General features: G+C 46.6%; 1 protein-coding gene across 6 annotated transcripts in view; it reads left to right on the forward strand.

Annotated features, from left to right (window-relative positions):
• Window positions 1–24,926, forward strand: part of PLCH2 (phospholipase C eta 2) — a 2,067,875-nt gene that overhangs the window by 1,629,409 nt on the left and 413,540 nt on the right. For all 6 annotated transcript variants that reach the window (XM_069610192.1, XM_069610193.1, XM_069610194.1 and 3 more), the window contains one exon: window positions 9,485–9,605. In XM_069610192.1, the coding sequence (XP_069466293.1) occupies window positions 9,485–9,605 (121 nt within the window). The remainder of the gene's footprint in view (window positions 1–9,484; window positions 9,606–24,926) is intronic.

The raw sequence follows: 24,926 nt of genomic DNA on the forward strand, positions 1-24,926 counted from the left end.
CTTTTCCCACCTCCTTGCATTGGTACTGCTTTGGGAGTCTGTCATAGATATGGAATACGTCGGAGGACCCAATCCCCCCCGAAGAACAAGTTACTCTTACCTGATAACGTTCTTGCGATGGGATGGTCCAACGACGTATTCCATATCGCTCCCTCCCTACCTTCCCCGCTACAGAATTTCTTATGCGATTGCAGCTTACGTTTCCGCAAGGCTTTGTGTGTCAGACTGGCAGAAGACTGGTGGCACACGTTCTGGGGGAAAAAACTACACCTGAGGCTATGGGCGTCGTGCGTCCTACTTATAACATCCAGTGATGTCGGCCGTCGGAGGTCCTCGAGGGCGGCGTATCGACGTCATCGACGCAGGACGCAGACGCCGAAGATTTTCCAAAGCAGCACAGCTGTGGTGATTACTGTCATAGATATGGAATACGTCATCGGACCATCCCATCGAAAGAACGTTACCAGGTAAGAGAGTAACTTGTTCTTTTCAATGAAGCCTTATGCCCATGTTCTGCTAGATGAATAAGCAGCAAGACCATGCCCTCCTTGCAAGCACCTTCTGAGTCCGCAGCTAAAAGAAGATCGTCAACATACTGTAACAACGTACAAGTGGCAGGCAACTCAATTGTATCGAGCTGTTCCTTCAATGCTCTATGGTAAATGCTTGGACTCTCAGTGTACCCTTGTGGCACACAAGTGAATGTAAATGAGCATCCCCGTAGGGTGAACGCGAATGAATATCTACGGTCAACATGTACAGGAATACTAAAGAAAGCATTCTTTAGATCCACAACACTAAAATGAGTAGCTGAAGCTGGAATCATTGTTAATATTGTAGTCACATCAGGCACAATTGGAAATTGTGGGGCAACAATCTTACTGATGGCACGTAACTCAATAATAAAATGGAAAGGAATTGTATTATCCCCTTTCTTATACACCGGTAGAATCGGACTATTACACAAACTTCCTGCAATTTCCTCAATCACTCCTTGATGTACAAAATCAGAAACTATACTCTTTAAAGCCTGCTCACCGTCAACTGCTATATTATACTCTGGAATTACGTGGTAGTTTAATACCCGGTTTCAACACATTTTTAACAGGTTCAATTTGTAAAATACCAACATCATTATCATTGACCGCCCATAAACATGCTGGAACTTTATCCAATTCAGTCGATAAAGGCCTAGTCAACAAATTGTGAAACAGAAGTTCGCCGAGGTGAAACTGTCAAATACACGCCATCCGGAGAACAATAATACAATAATACTGTATTCAATTCTTTCAACAGATTCAACCCCAACACATTTTTGCCACAATTTGTCAATAGAAATGGACATGAATCAGTGAATGGGCCCAGTGAGATTGGTACCGGCTGAGAGACCGGACTAACAACTGCCGTACCAGTAATCCCAACAGAAATGTTGTTCTGCCTCGACAGTGGAATATCTGGAAGCCGCGAATGATCAACGGAACACTTCTGTGCTCCTGTATCTATCAAAAATAGATGCTTCCTATTCCCCACCTTCATTTCTACATAGGGCCATTTCTGATCGACTGGAATAGGTACTGGTTCCAGACTCTGCTTCGGGCTGTCCTAGCGGGAACAGTACATAATCAAAAGCAAGATCCTCAGAAAGGTAGACAGCCAAAGGATTATCAAAAATGTTGCCATTATTAGCACCATGCTGCTGTCTATCCTGTGAAGATGACTGTTGATTCTGAGGGAACTGACTTCTACCAGGACCCCCAACCCTGGACAGCCTCTGGATCGTCTACCAATGGTACCATATGTGTTATTCGATTGGTGCTGAAGGATCGGGCATTGTGCTCGCCAATGACCTTCTTGTCTGCAATAAGTACATTGGTTCATGTGTCCAGGACACGTCTGCGCATTACTCTGTGGTGAAAATTGTCCTCTAAACTGTGACCTCCCACCTCTAGTTCATCTTACTATCTGCTGCAACAATACTTTTGTCTTCAAATCTCCCTTCTTCTTTTCTATCCTCTTTTTCATTATTGACCCTAGTTTCATAATACTGACCCATGTGCAATACTTCCGACTGCGATTTTGCTTGCCTGGTGCTTTCAGAAGTCATAATTTGTGATTGGATATCCGGCAAAAATCCATGCACAAATTTATCTACAAAACAACCTTTTTCCTACAAACAATCTTTTTTCTGACACAGTACTCAAGTCCTGACTGCTAAAATCCAAAAACATTTGTTCGAACTGATTAAAAAAACTTGGTAGCGCCTTCAGATTTCCGCTGGATGCAAGCTGTAAGCTTGTCCCAAACTATTCTTCTCTGGAACCAAAGTCTTCAATTTTGTTACTATTCTGTCTGGCAGTGTCAATATCACCTGTGGCGATTTCTCACCAACCTTCCTTTCTCCTTATATCCGTACCAAGTTAACCCATGTGTCACCCAATTCTGCCAAATTATCTCCAGTCCTAATTTGTTTCCATAAATCAGCAGGTAGGATCACAGGGAACAAAGTCTATATCAGCCAGCGTGAAAACGGACAAATGCAAGACAGATTCATTTTCCTTGTAAAATCCTGTTCGATTTTTCCTAATATCTGGAATCGTCTGTCTAATGGTATTCACTTCCTGTCTAGAAAATGGGACATGAACAAACTGTGAGACATAATGAGCTTCAATAGTAGTAGCAGCTGCACCTGTTGCGACATTAGCTGGAATCTCTACTTTAGGAACAAATGTCAGAGGAACTTCCCTCATTGGCAATTTGGAAGTAGGCAATTCTGAACGTTCATTAAGCAACAAAACTAAATCTAACGACAAAGTAGTCAAAGCAGTTTCAGGCAAAAAGGCTCTCCTATAATGACCATCAAATCTGCAGGACAACAAACCTTTTTCCTCATACACTCATCCTGCAGGTACTCCACCATTACCTGTAACACCTTTCTTTGCATAGCCGGAGCAAACTGACTAAACGTGTCATATACTTCAATGGGAGAAATTGAAACATCCGAAATTCATCTAAGCGCATCTCTTGTGCAAATACGCGTCTCTTGACTCATTGGATTACAAGAAGGAAGAAATAGTTTCTGCACATATGAAGCGTCCAATCTATCGCCATCCATACCGTCATTCTGTAACCAATCTAACTCCCTCTTAAACTCAAAAAACCCTTCAACATGCTCATGTACTTTCTCCAGAGTGTCCCTTGAGTAGGCTAAGACATTAAAATCCCTCAACCCTTGTGGGACAAACATGTCTGTCAAATCACTCCAAATTCATTCCCAACCCTCTATCAAAATATTCTGTTCGGGAATACTTTCTTGGTCAGAAATTGAAGTTAAGACAGTTGATTTTTCACCTTATTCTATACATTTCTTAGCCCATGCATACAATTCTATTTGTCTTGCTTTTGATACTGTACTACGAGTCACTACTTTTGGATCGGCAGTCGCTCCTTCAATCGCTTCAAGTAGAGCAAAACCACTTGCAAAAGAAAGTTCAGATAAATCTTGTACAAGGGGTAGTGGAGAACACTACCGCTGGCGGTAAAGACGGAATTACAGGAACAGCAACCGTCGGTAAGGGTGGAAATGCAGAAGGGGGGACAACAGGAAGAGGAGCAACGTCTGGAGGAGGAGCAACAACGGGAGGAACAGGAATAATGACGGAAGGAGGTGCAACAGCAGGAAGCGGTTAAACAACAGGGAGAGTCACATACAGAGGAAGTATGTGACAACAGTCCTGCGTTCATTCAAACGTTTGTCGATTAGCTCGTCTGAGGTATGAAAATCCTGAGACGCATATGTTTTCTGTAACCCCACGTTGAAGAGCCCTATCCATGCTTCTAATAGAGTCCGACTGTTTCTGTTGATCATATAATAATGCTTTCTCAGCGTTGGACATATGTCGACATGCGTGTTTCTCTTTACTCTTAAGTTGCTACAAAGCTTCATTTCTCCAATTCTTAAACAAAAAGGCTAGGCCTGCAGCATTTGATGTAATTAACAATATAGACTCTAAATACTCTATACGGGCAATTTCAAAACTACCATGAACTGGCCACTGAAATTCTGAAGCATGTCTAGTTTGTCTGTGCCAAATATCATTGAATACCGTACTACCAAGGCCGTACTTACAGTACATAATACACGCCGGCGACCCCTCCGGTGGCGCCGGCTGGACATATTCCAAAGATTGTCTGTCTCTGCGGAATAACCCCCTGTAAGAGTCAGACAATTTCCCAGCCATGTCAGATCACTGGTGTTACCTGGCGGTGTTTGAACTTGCGAGCGCAAATCTACAACCAAATATCAGGATACTTCGGAATCGGGGCATGACTCACCTGATTACAAAATGCAAAGGTAGTCCGATCGGACTACAAAGGATCCTCGTGGTTGACCATTTCGGCAAAAAGCCTGCCTCGATACGGGGACCCTCGTCAAGATGTCCTCTCGAACCACGTGCTCACTGTTCAGAGATCGGATTGTGCAGCACAGTCAAGGTGTCTCGTCTCATAAAAAGGGCCCCTTTTTGCTCACTCTCCGATCCCGGTCCGATAGCCGCGTCTTCTTTTCAGCAAGGAGACATCAATCTTGAGGGTCCCTATTCGGGCGCCATCTGAACGACAAAAGAAATATCGAGGCTTAGTACCAATAAATGAAATACGCCAATCATGGGTCGAAAAGATACAAGTATCTTTTTATTCTGTACAGTTTCAAAGCAAACAGATCTGGCTCCCAACACCTCGCAGTGTGTACCAGCAGACATAGTGAGTGGTGAGAGTGCTGGACATCTTAACACAGACACTTTTATACAGTTTCAAAACGTTATCCAGCCCCTCTCCAAACTAATACGTTACATGCTAGGGTTTGTGCCCAGTTCACATGTCAAATATTACAGTATTGTACAATGGATTAAACAAGTTTGCATGTCCATGAAGTTACTATGATGCCGTTGGTTTTCTGATCCACAGTAAGCCTTGTTTCAAGAATCACTACAATGCAGTTCAGAAAAAGCACATGATCTGAGTTTGTTCTACATTGTCTCATTGTTTATATGAGGATGAGGCTTGTGAGTGCATACAACACTTGGTCACAAGGTTTCTTTGCATACACCAGTCAGTCTGCTCTCAGTCAGCCTAAACATTAACAAAACTCAAAGGTCGTTCGGCTCAGCTGCAAGCTGTAAACACAGTCCACCATTTTAGAACACAAAGCAGGAGTCAAAATCAAAATGGCAGACTATTCTTAAAATGGTGGCAAAGTTGATCATAAATCAAAGCATTTCAGGTGTGGTTTTCTTTGCAACACAAATGGTCTTAGGCCAATATGCATAATAAGGCAGTATTATATGAATACAGTTCAACAGTAGAGCCACTGTGTATATTTAAAGGGGACCAGTCCTTTGAGAGGGTATTAGTGGTTGATTGGTTGTCCTGCATGTGGACATAGATGAAGCTTCCCACCCCAAAAGCTACAAGCCTCACTGCACACATATGCTGCAACTATTGCTGGAGCGCCACTCAAAGGGAAGGAGCCCATGTGGTCTTCTGTCTCGTGCAATATTTCTCTTTCTTAATTATAAACAACATTGTTTCTTTAGTGCTAGTCACACTGGGCTACTCCTAGCAAAACCAAAACGCCTAGATACTCTTACATAGACTGCCAACAGTCACAAGAATGTAATTCCTTCTGGTTTGGAGATTAGAGTCTCTTTGACCCTGTGCCTAACGGTTCATCCTGTCGGATACCTCTCCCCACATTTGGAAAACTGTGCCCTCTAGTTGATTAGTGAGATTTTGGCTACAAATGCCTTTTGGCCCGCGGGTGTGACCCGCTCCATGAGAAATGGTGGGGGGGAGTTTGACTGGGGCGGTACACCTGTCAAACCAGAATGCAAGCTTCCCGAGGGAAAGTTCATAGAAGCTAGAAACTTCACTTGGAGCAGATGGGCAAATGTTTGCTTGATCGTTTTGAGGACGGTTATTTTTGGACATTGGCAATCAATATCAGGCGGGATAACTTGACTTGCACGTGTTCATCCTAATTATGGCAGTATCTGTGTCACTGAAAGATATGTATTTGGAAAAGCATCATTCAAAGGTAACTGATACAAGTGGTGTCAACATCAAGGCTCAGAGGGTCAGTAAGCATCTTCTCTTTTTAAGCAAGCCTGTTCCTAGAAAGTGGGAACGGTTTTCCGCCTCGCCGGAACTGTCCAAGTGCATTACCCTGGCATGAATTCCCTGCCTCAATGAAATGTCGGTTCCTCAGCCAGCGCTACCATGCAGAAATGTAGAAGCCTCAGTTATGCCTCAGGACTTCCAGCTGCGGTTCGGATTCATCTGTCAGCAAATGGAATTTCATGGCACACGACCCGACCAGCAGCGAAGTGGCCGAGGCAGAGTGGAGGGTCAGCAGGCGAGCTTGAGAAGGAACACGGGTCCAATCGCCATGCAGCTTTCCCGCAGAAGCTCTCACTAGGTCTGGCGATGTAAAGTTCCAAGAAACTGCCGTTATTACAACTCTGAAAACATATGGAGTGGCTCTTCCTCATTAATGCAACCTTGAGGACTCCGTCCAGACGGTTGTGAAGCAATGGATGCGGTTTGATCTCTGTGCAGTGACATCACCAGCATGTCTGAGTCTAGCAATTTGTCCTGGATTTGTCATGCCTGTAATGCATTTGTGGATTGTAATAGCCTTGCCAAAGGAAAAGGATTGTTTCCCATCCTGTACAGATCAAGCATCATGTCCCCGGAATCTAATCGAGGCAGATGTAAGGATACGTGATGGGGGTAATGATGGAGGAATGTGGGGTCATGATGATGATGTGGGACCATAGGGCATGTAAGAGGCTTTCTAATTAATGAGCTGCCTCAATTGCATTATAGAGGGTCTGCTTCGTTCACGGTGAGCCCCGGGGGCGGCCTGAAGAGAGGGCTAATATGCACATGGTTGGGGCCCTTACCAAAGCTTAATTGAGACATTTCAGCAGCCTACATCAATGAACAAAACGAACAAGCGTGGACGAAGCCAGTAGGTTTTGGCTGTCGTATATCAATTTTAGCATCAAATTCTCCAATTCAATTCCTGCCATGACTAACGAACCGCAACACAATTTGCACCACGGCAAGTGCCAACATTGATTCAAGTACTTAACATTAAACGGGTAAAACGACAAACCCTGCTCTAGCAATCCTCGGACATCTGGGACTCTCTTCCATTTTATTACCAACAAAGGCAACCATTTGCAACTAAGGCACAAGAGGACTAGTCGCCTTTCAACAAATCACAATGGCAGTGACACATTACAAAGGTGGAGGTGATTTCATACACATTTATCCATCTATCACTCTCCAAACAATTTTGTGACCCGCTAGATTTCAGTGCCCAGACATACAGGAGAAGAAACCTCAAAAATATGAAACATTTTTGATTTTATTCTTGATAATTAATTAGGCTGACGCGGGCATCTGAGTGTTGTATGGCCATGCATACATTAAAAAGCTGCTGAGGCAACCCATACCAAATGGAGGGGTTTGGTTGGATGGCAGTGGCCAAATGAACAATTAAGGAGACCTCAGTTGGGGGTGGGGCCCATAGATGTACTGTTGCCCTGTGATGCACAGCATGCCGGGCATCTCTTGCAGTGTCTCCCTGTTGTGGTTCAGCGAAACCAGAGGAATAATGGTCGACTGGGGTTTGGAGCTCATTCTTAACCATTCAGAACACGCCTTTGTGTCGGATGCCAGTGGCCATGCTCGGGATAGCTTTGAAAGCCCCACCCCCCTGTTGGGTATTGGACATATGTCAGCATCTTGGCCAAGATTTCTACTATTTACCCTTGAAGTAGGGTGAGGGGGATCAGTAACCAGGCAGCAGTTACATAGATTGTCGGGGGCTAGAGAGAGAAGTATGAACCGTATTTTGCCAGATTAAGCGCATGGTATTTAAAGGGGGGGTTTACTAACTGGGTGAGAGAACCGTGATATCCAGTTTTGCCTCTTGAATGGATCAGTCTTCTGTACACTTTGGGTTACGGGTGTGAAGCCTTGTTGTGGGCAGGGGTCAAGGCCTAGAAACAAAAGTGAGGGCACTCATTAACCTACGCAATCGGATGTGATGTCACCAGAGATTAGTTTATCAAGATGAAATATGCAAGTTTCGTTCAATTGGCTTTGCATAACCATAACAATTGCACAGGAGGAATAGCTTTTGCCTTTCATAAAATTAACACACAAAAAAACCAAGAGAGGAAATGTTCTTCTAATAATGTTTTGAAAACGTTAAACGTTGTGCATGTTTTAAACTCTGAGAAACAATAACAATGTTTGCCCTGGAACTTGCAGTCCTGAAAGGTGACATTTCAGTTTTAATAGGCTGATGAAAATCAGCAGACAATCTGGTGTAGTGGTGAAGTACATGGCCTGCGAACCAGTCGACCACCATTCGAGTCCCGAGGATGCTGTAAATTCGCAAGTCTAAAAAAGACCGGAAAGTTTTGCTAATTTGGCCTCTGATGACGTCCACCCTCTAAAAAAAGTGGGTGTACTCTGTCCACCCGCGTTTACCCTCGACTTGATCCCTGGCGGCAGTGTTTTTGATGGTGGGGCGGGATTTGGTGGAGCAATTGTCTTTTTCGGATTCCCAACTTTTTGTCAGAAAAGTACCTCTCGTCCGCTGTCTCGCTAGTCTATGGCAGTAGTAGGAAAGGTCAGCTCTGCTGGGCAATTTTCTTGGGCCAATTTATGCTGGCTTTCTTTGGCTTGGTTGTGAGCAGAAGCTGTTTCCAGGTCTTTTATATGTGGGCTGTATGGTATCATGGCGGGTGTTGCTTCTCAGGTGGCATCCGGAACATTTCCGGTTCCCAAATTCGGGGCAGTTTAGTTACCTTGCGAGCGAGGCCAGGGATGTGTGGACATCCGGATGGTTTGTGTTGGGTGAGCGGCAAATCATTTTTGGGAGGTTTGGAGGGCTTTGTTGGTGTTGAGCTTATTTACCTGGTCCGGCACTGGGTGACTTGGCCTTGACTGGGGAATAAAAAAGACCACCTGTTTCATGCACCCATAATTTGGGCTGCACTTTAAGACCCTCTCCCAAAGTTCACGCCTGCCTAGTTTCCAGCTTTGTCTTTGCCCTTCCATTGTGATGACTACTGTGTTTATCCCAGGTTTTAATTCTTAACGCAGAAAGGTTTCAAAGGCAGTTGATACTGTTTTTTGCATATTTATTTAATGTATCTTTGCTACGCCAGATCACTGGTGTAGTACTCTCTCTATGCAGGTAATGCACAGGAAGTTGCTTCTCAAGCGTTTCTCTGTGCAGTCCTGTTTTCCGTTCGGTGACTAGGCCCATCCTGGGCCTGCGATCTTGGAGTTGAGCACCACTCCCGGTGGAAGTGTTATTTGGCTCAAAGTTGCATATGAATGACCACAAATTCTCTGAAAGCTATGAATGGCCGTTAATGTCTCCCTCCCTTTCCTCTCCGCACAGTTGACTGCTGGGATGGTCCGGATGGGGAGCCCATCGTACACCACGGCTACACTCTGACTTCCAAGATCCTCTTCAAGGACGTCATTGAAACCATCAACAAATACGCCTTCAGCAAGAACGAGTATGTACCATGGCTGCATGATGCCCTTCTTGTAAGGTTCTGTGTTATTTACGTGATGTTCATCCTTTTTAAGTTTTGGCTAGTGGGTGGTGCCAAAGCGCCACCTATAAGCCAAAACTATTGCATTAGAGCACAGCTAAGGAGAAATAGCATGAGAGGAGGGACACAAAACTTGTAGTTGTTGTTTGGTCATTTACCCCCACCCTAAATTGTCTCCCTGTGGCCAAGCCAATCCCTATGGCAATTCCCACCAACTTCCTGCCGGTACCTACCCAGAGCACATACTCCTGGGATCTCTTTGAGCTAGCTCTAACAAGCCTCGCCATCAAACTTTGTGCTCGAAGTGCCTGACAGTGTTATTTCAAAGCAGCTTTCCTAGAGGTAATGGCTTAATTAGAGCTGCAAACCGGCTAGTGGTACAACAAAATTGTCTTAACAAGTTGATCGGCTGCTGCAAACACCCTAATTTAATCTGCCGGTCAAATATTTGAAATAAGTCCTCACTCAAGGTTCGAGTGAATTCAATTTGTGGTATGCATGATACAAATTCTTCTTATTATAGATTATTATTGTTGTTGTTATCACTATTATTATTTAAGCAATAAACGCTGATTGGCTGGGGCTTTACTGGGCCAGGTAACTGACTTCACTCTTGCTTGTAATTGGCCTGGGCATTGCCTGGCCTGGTAAGGTCCCCCCTGCCCTAAAGGGTTTATTGCTATCAGCATCCTAGCATGCTTACCGGGATATTGCGTTTTTTTAAAGTTGAGAAACGGCACGGTTGGTGTGTCAACTTAAAAAAATACTTGCAACTAAGATACCCATCTGCTGGGACCATGGTGGCTAATACACGTCGTCCCTTTTCCCTTTACATGACGGCCATTGCTGTTATGTGTAAGTGCCAGAATACAGTGTGTTCGGGGCGCCAGCAGTGGACTAGGCTGCCTATGGTAAGTAGGGGTGGGGTTAGGAGAGGGAGTTGGAAATTGGTGCTGGATCAAGAATGGAGGAGGCGGGGAGCAATTAACTGATTCCCGTGGGGAAAATGGTGGGCTCTAAGCCTGGGTTTTACATTGAGGTAAAGCCTGTGTTCCAAGCTCCCTGATTGGGTGCAAGACGGACCTGTTTCTCCTTGTGATTAGCTGGGAGGCAGACGACTCCCCCACCCTGGGTGCTAATATTGCTTATGACCACCTGGGTGAAACATAAGAATCCTGGGAGCTAATCAGGATCCCAGGCTTCCAGGCAATATTTGCAGCTGCAGCCACAGATTCTGATGGCTCTCAGGATGCCATGCATCACACTGGCAGCCATCTCTATCCGCCTTCTGTCTGTTCCATGTCCCTGCTACATTTCCTCACTCCCTGCTTACCTGTTCCAACCTCTCATCGTCCATTAGAACCGCATCTCCGTTCCCTGTATCCTCACCCCTCACATCAACACCAGCACCCCTTTTGTCCCCTTCTCACTAGCCAGTGCCCAGCTCCCAATCATTCTGCGGGCAGTGGATGCCAGCAAAATTGAAAACGGACTATGGCCTGCTGACAGTACCCAACCCAGAGGCCACGTGCTAAAAGCATTACCACCCACAGATGATGGGCAATAAGGGTTCTTCTGAGCCCAGAAGCCCTCCTTATGCCGCTCCCTTCACTTAAGTTAGCCTTCTGGGCTCATTAGTTGATGATATTGTGCTTCAGAATTACAAACAAAATATTTTTGAGGAGTTGTGTATTGGGGGTAGGAAACGGGACAGCCCAACCTCAATGGTAAATTCCTTGGAAAATATCCCCCAGATAATTTATCCCCGATGGCTGACAGTGAATAGTGTAGAAGGGGTGGGTTATAAGTGTTCCTAACCTTCAAAGACAACCATTCCAAAATTACCTATTTCCATAGTCCAATCCCTATCAGGGATGCTTTGCTCAATGTTTGTGAGGAATTCGACCATCCGCACATTGAGAGTGTGCTCGCCTGGGCTTTTTTTTATTTTTTTGAGAAATGTAAAATTAATGATGGGAGACCAACCTCTGAGAAATAGGTGTGGCCATTCCACACCCATGTCATCTGCTTCCCTCACCAAACACATAGTCATCTGTACTCTGGGAATACACAGCCTACAGGTGCCATCTTCCCCTGTCATATTCTCATGGAATGTGACAGCCCTGGGTACATCAAAGCATTCCAAGAAGGGGGAAGGTGCATCTTCCTCCAGCCATGAGCAGTCTAATTAAAATATCAAAGGCTCCATTGATCCGGCTGGTGGCAGTGCATACTAATTGGAGATAATTGAGGCAAGGCTGCTGAGTGGGCTTGGTTGCCAGAGAGACAACAGGAAAGCGGGACTAACACCCCTTTTGTGTGCAATGTGTCAACTTGAAGCTAGCTCCCACCCTTCTGTATGAAAGGCAGAGAAATGCATGTCTGGGTCCACTGTTTGCCATAGACAAACCCCTGCAGAGCTATCCCATTTCATAGGCGAGCAGTATGTGGTTTGGGGGGGACAGGAAGTCTGCTCCCAGAACATACTTCAAGGGAAAACCTGCGCTTTAATGAAGAGCCATAGAGGGCTCAGTTAACCAGAGAGACACTTTGATCTACAACAGACAGGAAGATGGGTGGGACATAGGTATATGTTGTCACCCCCTTGTCTGTCCTGTTGCAGAACACTCTGGTCCTGACCTCATGCATGACAGAAGATTGTTGGTGGGGACCCAGGATTGGTTCATTAAGGTAGGATTAGCCTACACCAATTACTTGGGGCTTTAAAAGGGGGCGGAACCCCTCACTTAGCAGATCATCTGAAGACTTTGAAAGGAGTAAGGAGAATGACTCATTTGGACCAGAGATGAAGGTACAGTCTTCCTTACATCTTACGCCAGTGAAGGAAGGCCAGGAGTTCCAAGAGGGAAGCAAGATCCCTCTCCTAAACATCTCCTGAGGGAATGGAGGGAGACACCAGACTCAGAGGACCCATCCAGCTCCTCCAGAACCGGTACCCCGCCAGCACACAGCATTCCCTGCTAGGTTCCGCAGCAAGCTTCTTAGTTGGGAAATGCTGGAGAGTCTCTGGACAAAGGACAAGACTGTTGCCTGCTAACACCCTCCTGAGCTTTGGGCCACCCGCCTTGAAAGGACACAAGCCCCGTGAAGAAGCTAGGAGGAGTGCTACACAAGCATCATCCAGCGTCCATCTTTTTAAGGACAATTTCAAGACAGTTGAGTCCTCGAACTGCATACGGCTGCAGCACTGACTGTTGTCACGCCGCAGTCACCTGAGCCATCCAGGACGCCTCGACCAGCATTCCAGATCAGTCAACCAGCACAGAGACAATGATTCTTGGCCCCGAAATGCCGTGCCGTACAACCTGCAGATGTCCTTCCAGCCTTGCTTGCCGAACTGCCTGCCGCCTGGTACCTGCAGCTGTCTCCCACCACTAACTGTCTCAAGGGCTGTGAAGCACCCTGGAACCACCTCAATGCTGTCGAGCACCAAGAACTTCTTCAGCACCAGGTACATTGTGGTTCTGACCCCATGGTCCTCCTTCGAAGGCCCGTAAAGACTGTTGCAACCCTTTGTCCCTTTGGTGCTGGAACCAAATAATCTTGAACTAGAAGTCTGATTACTTTACCAATTACCTTCCTGTCATTATCCAGAGTGCATCCCTTTCCTTCGTGAAACTGTCTGTCCTCTGTGTTCCTTTACAGTGTGGGTTGTAATTGTAGTGTGCTAGAACTGTCTGTTGTAGTAATAATAAAGTAGATATTTGTATACAACCTTGACTGAACAGTCCCTTTTTATCATTGGGTAATAATTGTATTTTCGCTGTGTTGCAACTAACCAACGAGCCACGACCTTGCACGACCTTGCAGAGGTAAGCCTGCCGTTCCATCCACGTTACCAAAATTGGACAAGGAGGTCTTAAAATGTACTTGTATTCCAATCTGTTTGGAACCCTTCTGATGTACTAGAGGTGTGGGGTTGATTGATGGTTTAGAAACCAATATTCATCCCTGGAACACTGGTGCCCCGGAAGTTGATTCGTCAGTGTTCCAAACATCAACACATCACTGCCACATGGCATCTACCCTGTAGTGTCAAAAAAACAGACAGATCATCCTCTTACTTAAAATGCCACACTAGACCCTGATGACTTGGACTACTACGACCCACCATACATGTGCCATTTCTAGTTACTGATCAATGCAAGGCCACCTTAATATCCTTCCACTCTTTCACACACTATCACTCGGCAGTCACTCCAGGCTGCAGTAATGATGTGGCAATCATCTAGTTCATGAGACCGGCTCCATATCAGACATTGCTGACATCTGCTTCCGAAACCTCATGTGCAGTGACCATCACTCACTGTTGGGATCTCTACATCCAAACGTGATTTTCAAGCACCCACCTGAATCTTCTCCATGCGAGAGATCTCCTCATCGTCCGCACCTTCAGACAGACCCAAATTTAATCTTGGGTCATAGGCTTGAAGATTGTCAACTTTGTATGCCTGTTTTCCAAAAAAGCAGAGTCCTTTGCATCCAACAGTGAGCTCTTCTCCAAATACCATATCACCAAGAGTCTAGCCATTCTGGTCTCCAGCCAATCAAACCTTAAACATGTTCTCCTCAATGCAGACGTCAAAATCTTGGGATAATGACCCTTGAGATGATGACCCTTCCACAACGTATGGCTCTTGGCTTTGCTTCTGGCCATAACTTGGTGGAAGAGCATCATGCCTTGATAATGGCCCTTCCTGAGATCTATAATTTTAATCTGCCACTTGTAAGTGGGAGGAATGTAGCTTAAAGCACTGCAATGACATATGATTTTATTAATTAAGCACTGGATTTTCTACAGCTTCCTCTTGCCTATTTGGGGACCGTTTGCAGACAGCGTGAGCAGTTTGGAGCGCATGGGAAGAGCAATGACCCAATAGTGAGAAGCATGTAATTCAGCGGTGTGAGATGCCTTTGACACGGGTCAGAGTGGTTTGGTGCAAGTGGGCAGAGTTGTGGCTTTTTGAGGCACCTACTAAGGCATTGTGAGGATCTCGGGAATCCTGCATGGGCAGTGTGAAGTATCCTGGGCACACGTGGACAGTTCACAAGGTCAGTGAGAGCTTGGGTTACATGGACCTTCAGTAGTAGAAGATTGAGCCTCATGAACCGTGTGAGGACCACAAGGAACATAGACGGTGTGATGAGCATGAGGCATGCTCAGACTGTTTGAGAGGCATCATTTATATAGAATGAGTAATTTTGAGCACAAGGATAGATGGTGTCAGATGTTTGCATTATATAGACCGACAGTGTTAGAAGTTTGAGGCACATGAACACAGTGTTCGGTCCATGGGGTACATACAGTGAGAAGCTTTGGTCCCATGGAGAGATAGTGTGAGGAGTTTAGCTTATATGGACGGACATCTTGAGAAGCTTTGCAGGTGAATGTACAATATGGGATCCATGAGGTAAAAAGCTTGAGGAGCTTCAGGAACATAGAAAGATGGTGTGTGGACTTTTGATGGACATACATTGAAAGGAGGTTGAGGTGCGAAAGGAGATAGCAGCTGATGGACAGAAGGAGAACCTCACTTTCGGCCAGTCATTGAAAACCCTCTTATTTTAAATTCTGGTATAAAAAACTGTTGTCAACGCCTCCAGCGCCATGATGCCTTCGGGCAAACGTGCGCTTCATAAATTCAGATAACATAACAGAAGAGCACAGAGAAAAATTAGCAAAAAGTGCAAGACACTGGACTAGGTGGACAGAGTGAAGGGTAGCTTGGAGCAGACAGACAATATGGAGCTTGGGGAAAATAGATGGGCACTATGAGGAGTCTTAAGCACATAGGCATCGCCAGGAGCTAATTACCAATACAAGTGAGGAGTGTAAGGCCCATAGGCAGAACGAGAAGTGTGGAGGCCGAACTCCTACCTATGGGGACATTGTGTAAGAAGCTTGCAGCGAACATGAATATCAACCACGAGAGTCTTAGGCACACAGGCATTGCAAGGAGCCAATTGCCAATAAACGTAAGGTGCTTCAGCCCAATAGGATGATTGAGGAGCGTGGAGGCTGAAGACTCCTACCTATGGGGACATGGTGTAAGGAGCTTGCAACAAACATGAATATCAGCTGCAAGAGTCTTGGGCACACAGGCATTGCAAGGAGCGAATTACCAATACAAGTGAGGAGCATAAGGCCCATAGGCAGAACGAGGAGTGTGGGGCCTAAGACTCCTACCTATGGGGACATGGTGTAAGAAGCTTGAAGCAAACGTGAATATCAACTGCGAGAGTCTTAGACACACAGGCATTGCAAGGAGCTAATTACCAATACGAGTCAGGAGCGTAGGGCCCATAGGCAGAACGAGGAGTGTGGGGCCTAAGACTCCTACCTATGGGGACATGGTGTAAGAAGCTTGAAGCAAACATGAATATCAACTGCGAGAGTCTTAGGCACACAGGCATTGTAAGGAGCCAATTACTAATACGAGTCGGGAGCGCAAGGCCCATAGGCAGATCGTGAGACCTACAGTCTGGGGACCACATAGGCAGATGGTGCAAGCAGGTTGCAGTGCAAGGTACCTGTGGAGAGATTGTCCATATACCCCAAAAGATTGACCCATTCCGTGCATGTGTGGCAGTGTGAGAAGAATTGGGGGGAAATAGGCGTGTGTTGAGGTTAGGGGAGCTTGAGGAACAGAAATGGCATGCGCAGGAGGCATAATGCTGCATAGTGTAGCAGAAGGCGGCACTGGGGTGAGATGAACCTGGGCACATGGTCCGAGATTTTAAAGCTAGCAATCCTTTGGGGGATTTGAGCTCCAGGACCACTCCCTAGGCATTTTGACACAGGTGCCTAGATAAGACTCCGCTCACAGCGCGCCCCGAATGAAGACTACTTAAGCTAAAACAAATTAGGGTGAAAATACTCTGTATGCCGTTCGTGATGAATAGCGTGATGCCACCCCTAGTTAGTAAAATAGGCCATCTGCCAACAATGGGCCCTTGGAGGAAGCTGCACAGTTATTCCTCTGGATGGATTTCTGCTCTCCTCCCGGCACTGGGGTCCTCTGAACTCTGCTCCGCCAGCCGTCTGCATGATCCCCGTATTCTGTGTAATTGGCGGTGGGCAGGCAGACAGAATTTTCAAACGATTTCTCAGAATCGCCATTATTTAGCAGACAAAATAGACTCTCTTATTTATATTTATAATTGAATAGTAGGAAGGTTCGGTCTGGACTGTCCACAGCAATTGTTTCTAACGAACCCAATTTAAGCAGGAAAATTGATTCCCGCTGGGCTCTGGAACTTGTAATCATGTCTGATGTTTTAGAACGAAAAGAAAAACATTTGGGTAGATGCGTTTTGTAGATGCAGTTTTTTGATTCGTTTATGTGGAGGTCGAAGGGATGGCAAGTCTCGTGTTTTGAGGCTACTGCACCTGTCCACGATGATTCACCGGCTACGCGATTACAATGGGCAATGGTCCTGCTCTTGTTTCACTGGGCATGCTTTTAGCTAAGTCTGCAAAACAGATCTATCAAATATCAGTAATTAGTGTTTATGCGGATGTGCCATATCAGATATTCTTTGCTTTGGAAACTATCATGGCTCTACATATATTATTCTATTTGACAACCTCCCTCACAAAAGCAATGCAAACAACATTGCCACAGCAAGAATGCCAGACATCCCTGACTCCTGGTCCACTTCCACGACAAACTGCAGAAGATTCCCGAGCTCATTCGACTTCTCATCCCTGGTCACGTGAGCCCAACTTTGGGTGGAACACCCCAAATCCATTGTTGAACCAATGTATCTTCCTCAACAATCTGGTAACCACTTGTGAGACTCTTGAGCAATTGCTAGCACTATTAACATCAAGTACCAACCACCTTGGCCCATTGGGCTCGGGAGGATAGCTCGGGGGCAACGCGCTCGCCGTGGAAGCAAGACAATGCAGAGCAACACAGGTTCGATCCCCGGGTCCATTCTTAGAAACCTCTGGGTATTAAGGGTGTTATAAATAACCAATTATAATGATCATAATCATTGATTGGAATGACCACACCACCGAGATCCATCAAGCTTCAGTACACCATACCTCACCACTGAAGCCAACAAAGACACGGCACTCCATTCAACAATGTCCCATAGATGAACCACAAGACCATCTGTCCTCCAAGTTCAGTACACTCAACATCACTCTGAAGGACAGTCTACACTGTTGTCCCACAGAAGCCACACCTCAACAGACCAAGGTCCCCTGCACCCAGCACTAAACAGATGTCCCAGATAAGAAATGGACCCATCTGTAGGCAAGAAAAGAACAGTCAGAAATCAATTCTGCATGCGGTCCTTTCCACCCCCAAAGCCAACCGCTCGGCACACGGGTAACTTGTCACCATAGCAATTTCCAGGCTGTAAGCTTCAAAAGCCATGAAGCAATTCACCAGGGCTCCATTGGAACTGAAAGCCGCAGGATCCATAGACAAATGAAAGACATCAACAAGTTCCTCACTGTCGAAACTCAAGATCAGACATGGCATTGACTCCTCCACCCTCACCTTGGACACTCAACCCATCTCGCCATGCAGGACCCCAAGATAGATCAGTTGTCGACCGTCCTTCCTCCGCCTGGTCTCTTGGTCTGCCCTCTCGCCCCTTGACCTCAGCTGAAACTCCTTCAGTCTGCCTTTTCACCTACCCCCTTTCAAACTGCTGGGGCTAGGATGGAGCCAGGTTCCCCCCTCTCTGATTGGGGGAAAAGCAATAACCTGCTCCCTTGCACCAATCTTAGACGTTTCCCAAGGAAAACCTGCATAAAATGTTCACTTATCCCCTCCACCTTTTCCATCGTGGATCTGTTGTGGCTTTGTGATGTCTACCCGACATTGGCATTGCTGGTCTCCACGTCTCTGGTATGCTGCGGCATGGTGTCAGCATCTGGTAAACCGTGCACTTCATAGTTTAGGTTCTGTGGGGTCCCTTTCTCGTAGTTTGGATAACTTTTTTGTTCTCTGTTGGGATTTCTGGTACCCTGATTCCCTGGAGAGAGTGTCTCTGTGTCTCTCTCCAAGAGACCGAGATAGGAGGGGGGGGGAGAGAGAAAGGGAGAGAGATCTGAAAGCAAACGGAACACTAGCCATGTAACGATTCACACTTGAACAACTTCCTCACCTGGAAATAACATTGGAGGGACAGATGAGAAAAGAGCGAGTGAAAACAGAGTGGAAAGAGGAGAGTAGCAGTAAGGGAAAGGAAGGAAAGAACATGAAGGTGAGGAATACAAGGGAGTCGACAGAGTTAAGAGCAAGTAGGAAGTGGCTGGCTGGAAGGCACCATTTCCTGTTTTGAAGACCATCGGAATTCTTGTAGGACACCAGGCTGGCATCCACCTACCTGAACCCGTAGAGAGTACGCTAGATAAGACTAGGCCTTCAACTCTAGCGAGTAAGATTTTAGAAAGTAGGGGTTACCAATCTCTAGCGACTACTTTGGGGATTAGTGAAGTCTGTGCTAAGGTTGAGGAAGCCCATGGGAAGATGAGGGAGAGAGGGATGGACTTTAGTTGCACCCCCTTGAAAATTATTATAAAAACCCTTGAACTGTCTTTGAGAGTTAATGGATTCTTGATGCCATCTGTGGAAACGTCTGTTGCATTGCATAGACTTCTATGTTACTGCTTTAAAGGGATTACCAGTAGATTTACAACACTTATTGAATAACATATGTTAATAGCACCCAACAATATGGTATTCAATGTATCCACTGTGAAAGACGAGAGGCGGCCCTGACAGCCTTCACACATTGAAACAAAATGGGAAGCTACAGTGCACTCAATATGTAACAAATTATTCTTAGTAACTGAATAGAAAATGTTTTAAACCACTTGGGATCAGAGGAGGAATAGCCGCCCTGATACAAAGCGGACAATATAAACATATAAGGAAAAGAGCCTAATCGATGAGCTCTCCCGTCCGCTGCACTCCTTGATGCCAGATTACTGGCTGAAAACACTCCAAAAGGTAAATACACAGAAAACTTAATGTGGTTAAACGTAAAACAAGTAGTTGGTCTTAGTCTCCCAATATTCCAAATTAATGTCTAATATACAAATATAGTCGATACTCAGCACATTTAGGGAAAATCCCTTTCTTCGGGAGCTAAGCTGCAAATATTAAACGAAAAAAAACAATTTCATATATAATGTCAAATTCCTGATAGATTCAATATAAACGTCACCACCACACCAGTTATGAGTAAGCAAATAAACATGCCAAGGGTACACAGACTAATGTGTCACTATCTGAGTCATCCACGGGGTCACAATCCATGCCGTAGAGTCATCCATGGGGTCACAATCCATGCCGTACCGATTAAGAATTCAAAACAAAGGTATAAAGTCGTGCTACCACCAACACCCATGATTCATGCCAGAGTCACCTAATGGGACTTCTAGGTTTTTGTGACCAGAGATGTGTATACAAACACCCAGGTTCCAGACTTAAAGACATACATCAAGACCCCACCAGAGCTTCTTAACTGATAGACAAGGGGACTGTATTTAACATACCTAGAACCCATCTTTTTGCAAGGGAAACCAATCGTTGCAGGTACTTCCGTGTCCCAATCGTCACGAGTATAGCAGAGTACAACCTCTTTCTTTCAGGGGTTCTGGAATAAAAGAGGAGTATGTACGTATTCTAGGGTTAACTCCAACAGTAACTGGGTCAGTGAAAAGACAAGACAAGGAGATTTCACATCAATCGATTTCCCATCACTGTTTTTCTATGGTCTGCCAAAAATACAGAATATGATCTGGCATTTGTAACGCGCCTATACACAAGTGTTTCAAGAATGTAAGAATAAAACAACTCCTCCACTGAGACCAATTGTGGCAGGCACAGAAAGTGTTTTTGATCCAATTGCCATCTATGTCGACAGAATCTTGTTACCTTTGGTGCAAAAAATACCAACTTCTTTAAATGATGCAACAGATTTCCTGAAGAGCATTGCCTACCCACTAGTTCTTAATGGCCTGTCGCCGCCACCACAATTGGAGCAATATTGGCAATGCTGTTGGCACCACGTTACTGTTAAGCACTCACCGCCCAGACCTCGGGTGAGCGGTGCGCTGGCCTCTGCTGCGGCACAGATTGCAGTGGAGGCTTCGGGACCGTGCAGCATCCCAACATCCGCATTCCCAGTGCTGAACTTCGTTTGCTGTTCCGGTGTGATATGATATTTTATTTGTATCACGCTCGTACACAAGTGTTTCAGAGCGCGACTAGGCAAGGGAGGGGAACAAGGCAGAACACAGCACAACATAAAAACGATCTTACTAGGCCCAGTGACATTGAGAACGCGCAAGTGCATGGGAAAGGGAAAAGGGAAAAAGTGCATGGAAGGGGAAGAGTGGAAAGTGCAGAAGCCGAGGCGCGCAGATAAATAAAATAAATAGAACATTGAGGCAAACTGTGGTAGTGCAGCCAGCAAGTGGCAAGTGCTGTGTTTAAGGCAGCAGACTGGGTAAGTCTGAATAAGTGCAGAAAAAGAAGAAAAATGGGGGGGGGGGCTTACAGATACAGTCCCCAGTGCAAGGGGTGGCCAGGAGGCAGTGCAGGAAGGTGGCAGGGTGAGCAGGTACCTGGGGACAGAGGGTGGCCAGGTGCACAGTGCCAAGATAGCAGATCAGCAGGGGAGAAGGGGAGCGAAGGCAGAAGCAAAGAAGAAGGTTTTGAGGTGCTTCCGGATCCGGAGATGGTTCTCCTCAAGTTTTAGAGTGGCAGGGAGGCTGTTCCAGAGGGAGGCCCCAGCCGCAGATGGAGATCTACCCCCAGCTTGTTTCTTTGAAAAACGACTGACCATGAGGGAGTTAGAGGTAGAGGAGCAAAGAGTTCGAGAGGGGAGGTATTTGAGGAGGGATAGCTGAAGGTATTTTGGACCCAGGCCCCAGAAAGTCTTGTGGACAATGCAGAGGGTTTTGAATTTAATCCTTGCATCCACTGGGAGCCAATGGAGAGATTTCAAAGCTGGAGAGATACGATCCCAGGGCTTGAGGCCGAGGACAAGTCTTGCAGTCCTGTTCTGGATAAGTTGTAGAGGGCGGAGAGTAGAGGCAGGTAGATTTAGAAAGAGGCTGTTACAATAGTCCAAGCTAGAGAGAACCAGAGCTTGGGATACCATGAGCTTCTGGGGGAAGGAGAGGAAAGGCAGAATACCTCTGAGGAGGTGCAGTCAGAAGTTTGACTTTTTAGAGACATCAGACATATGGGCCGAGAAGGAAAGTGTGGAGTCAAAGATGACGCCAAGGTTCTTAGCCTCGCAGGTAGGGGTAGGAGGAGGGCCAATGGAGGCCAGCCTGAGAGTGGGGGAAAAGGATGGAGATGGTGTGCCGATGAGGAGGATCTCTGTCTTGCTGGCATTCAGACAAAGATCATTGGCGGCACACCAATTTTGAATGGCAGTTAGGCAGTCAGAGATGAGAGAGGGAGAGGAGGTGGCCGAGGGCAGCTGGAAAATGAGTTGTCATCAGCGTAGCACTGGAAATTTGAGCAGAAAATGGCAATGCAGTGAGCGAGAGTTGCCAGGTATTGGTTGAAAAGCTAGGGTGAGAGGTTAGACCCCTCGGGAACGCCACAGGTGGAGAGGAAGATGGATGATAGGAAAGACCCCAGTTGGACCTGGGAGGGTCGATCAGAGAGGAAAGAGGTCAGCCAGGCCAGAGCCTGATCAGTGATACCCAGGTTATCACGGAGACGGTTGAGCAGGATGGTGTGGTTGACCATGTCGAAGGCCGAAGAGAGATCAAGAAGGGTGAGGACAAAGAGAATGTTAGAAACAAGGTTGGAGAGCAGATCTTCACGGATATTGAGGAGAGCAGTTTCCGTGCTTCTGGCCGCTCTGAAGCCAGACTGGTGGTCATGGAGACAACCAACAGAATATGAATGAAGGTTAAGCTGAGAGATGGCCAGCTTTTCCAGGAGTTTGCCCAGAAAGGGGGTAATGGAAATTGGGCGATAGTTTGCCAGACAGGAAGGATCAGCTGTGGGTTTCTTGAGAAGAGGATGCACAAGGGAGTGCTTCAGAGGGGAGGGGAAGGATCCTGAGGCAAACAAGTGGTTGCAAAAATCAGCAAGGGCAGGAGCGAGGGTGTCAATGTGGTCCTTGATGGTTTTGGAGGAACAGGGATGAACCTGTTTTGACGAGGCTTTCATAGATCGGACTTGTCTAGCGACCTTGTCAGGGGAGAAAATAGGAAAGGAAGAGAAGGATGGTGGGGGGGTGCTTAAAGGGGGGTCTCCAAGCACAGACTGAGAGGGAATAGGAGGGGGAGGGGAGGCGAGGGTGGACAGGATGTCCTGGGTTTTAGAGATGGTGCGAAGCAAGGGCATTACAGAGAGCCTGGGAGGCAAGAGGAGGGGAGGAGACTGCTGCAGGGTTAGCAAGCTCCTTGCAGATTTTAAAGAGTTCGGCCGAGTTGTTGGATGCCGCAGAGACACGGGCTTGAATGTGGGCTCTCTTCTTAGTGTGGACAGAGAGTCGGTATTGCCTTTGGAGCAGGCGACAGGCCAGTTTGTCAGAGGATGAGCAAGAAGACCTCCATTTCCTCTCAGCCACCCTACACTTACGTTTAAGTGTCGCTAGGTCAGAATCATACCAGCAATTGCACTTGGCTTTGGACTTCAAGTGGATCCTCGTGACAGGGGCAAGAGCATAAAGAGTATTAGAGATGGAAGAGTAGAGAAGGGACAGGGTTGTGTCGGGGTGTGAGTCAGCCAGGGGAGGGGGAGAGAAGGTGGCAGCGAAAGCCTCAGCTGACACACGCTTCATAGGTTGGATGTCCGAGAAGGTAAGTGGAAGTGTTGGGGTGTGGTTGGCTTGAGGAGAAGAGAGTGAGAGATGGGAGGAGAGGAGGCAGTGGTCACTCCAGGAGAGAGGAGTGGTCAGAGGAATAGAGAGGGGGAGGCCAGGGGAGATCAAGACATCAAGTGTGTGTCCTGCAGAGTGTGTCGGGCCACAGGGGAGGATAAAGAGGGAGAGGGTATGGCAGAGGTTGCGAAAGAGCAGCGATGAGGGATAGTGAGAATTGAGGTGAATGTTGAGGTCACCAAGGAGGAGGAGTTCAGTGGTTGAGGCCAGGAGGGAGGAGGAGAGGTCGGCCCACTCAGAGAGAAAAACGGTGATTTGCCCGGGGGGCCGGTAGAGAGTAGCAACAGTAAGAGAGTGGCTAGGAGAGAGTGAGAGCCTGCAGACAAGACATTCAAAAGAGGAGTAAATCTGAATGGGAATGATAGTGGCAGGAATCCACTCAGGAAAGATCAGGGCTACGCCCCCTCCAGGTCGAGTGGATCTGGGTGCGGAGAGGATCTTGTAGCCCTCAGGGAGTAGTGTCAAAGCTTGTGAGAGAGCTAGCCGTGAACCATGTCTCCGTAAAACCGAGGACATCAAGCTACAGTTCTTCAAGGAGATGGCAGATGTCAGAGGCGTGTTTGACGGCAGAGCGAGAGTTGAGAGTGGCAAGATGAAGAAGGTTGCCAGCCTTAAAGACCTTCCGCGGAGGGGTACAAATCAGAGGTACGCCCTGCGGAGTTGTGGAGGTAGCCTGAAGAGTGGCAGAGGAGGAGGAAAAAGTGGGTATGGTAGCCAGGGAGTGAAAGGAGGGGACAGCTGGAGATGAGAGGAAGTTGATGAGGCGAGGGAAACGCCTATCGAAGAGGAGGAGATTGGCCTGAGGACCTTGGACCATGACAGTGCCATTTAGGTAGATATTAAGGATGACTCTGGAGGAGTCGAAAGAAGCCATGAGGACATCCCAAAGAGTGCCACCATTAATGGGAGAGGAGGAGACAGGACAAAGCACAGAGATCATATGGGGGGGTCCATAGATCCGGCGAAGGAACAACAAAGAGGATGTCGGTGAGGGTCTGTCTGGAAGAGGCGCTGGTATAGGTATCAGCGATGGGGAGTCCAGGGTTGGAGGCCAAGATATCCTTTTTAAATTTCTTTTTTCCAGACTTAGTGAGAAGGGAACGGTAGTTGATAGAGAAGCAGTTGGAATAGATGGGAGAAACAGAAAGCGCCATGAGTGGAAATCTGAAGAGGCAGAGGGAGGAGTAAGCAAGTAAAGCAGTATTGAACAGTCACTTGGCTAGCAGGTTACAATCAATGGCCAAACGTTAAATGCAGAAATACACTGAAGTTGAACTTTCAAGTAAATGCAAGAATACACCCAAGTTTGACTTAAAAGTTAAATGGGAGACCAGTAGTTAAGGAATTTAGAGTGGTAGTCAGATGGTAGAGGTGAGT

This window comes from Ambystoma mexicanum, chromosome 8, assembly GCF_040938575.1.
Source record: "Ambystoma mexicanum isolate Mex_15411 chromosome 8, UKY_AmexF1_1, whole genome shotgun sequence".
Lineage (NCBI taxonomy): Eukaryota > Metazoa > Chordata > Amphibia > Caudata > Ambystomatidae > Ambystoma > Ambystoma mexicanum.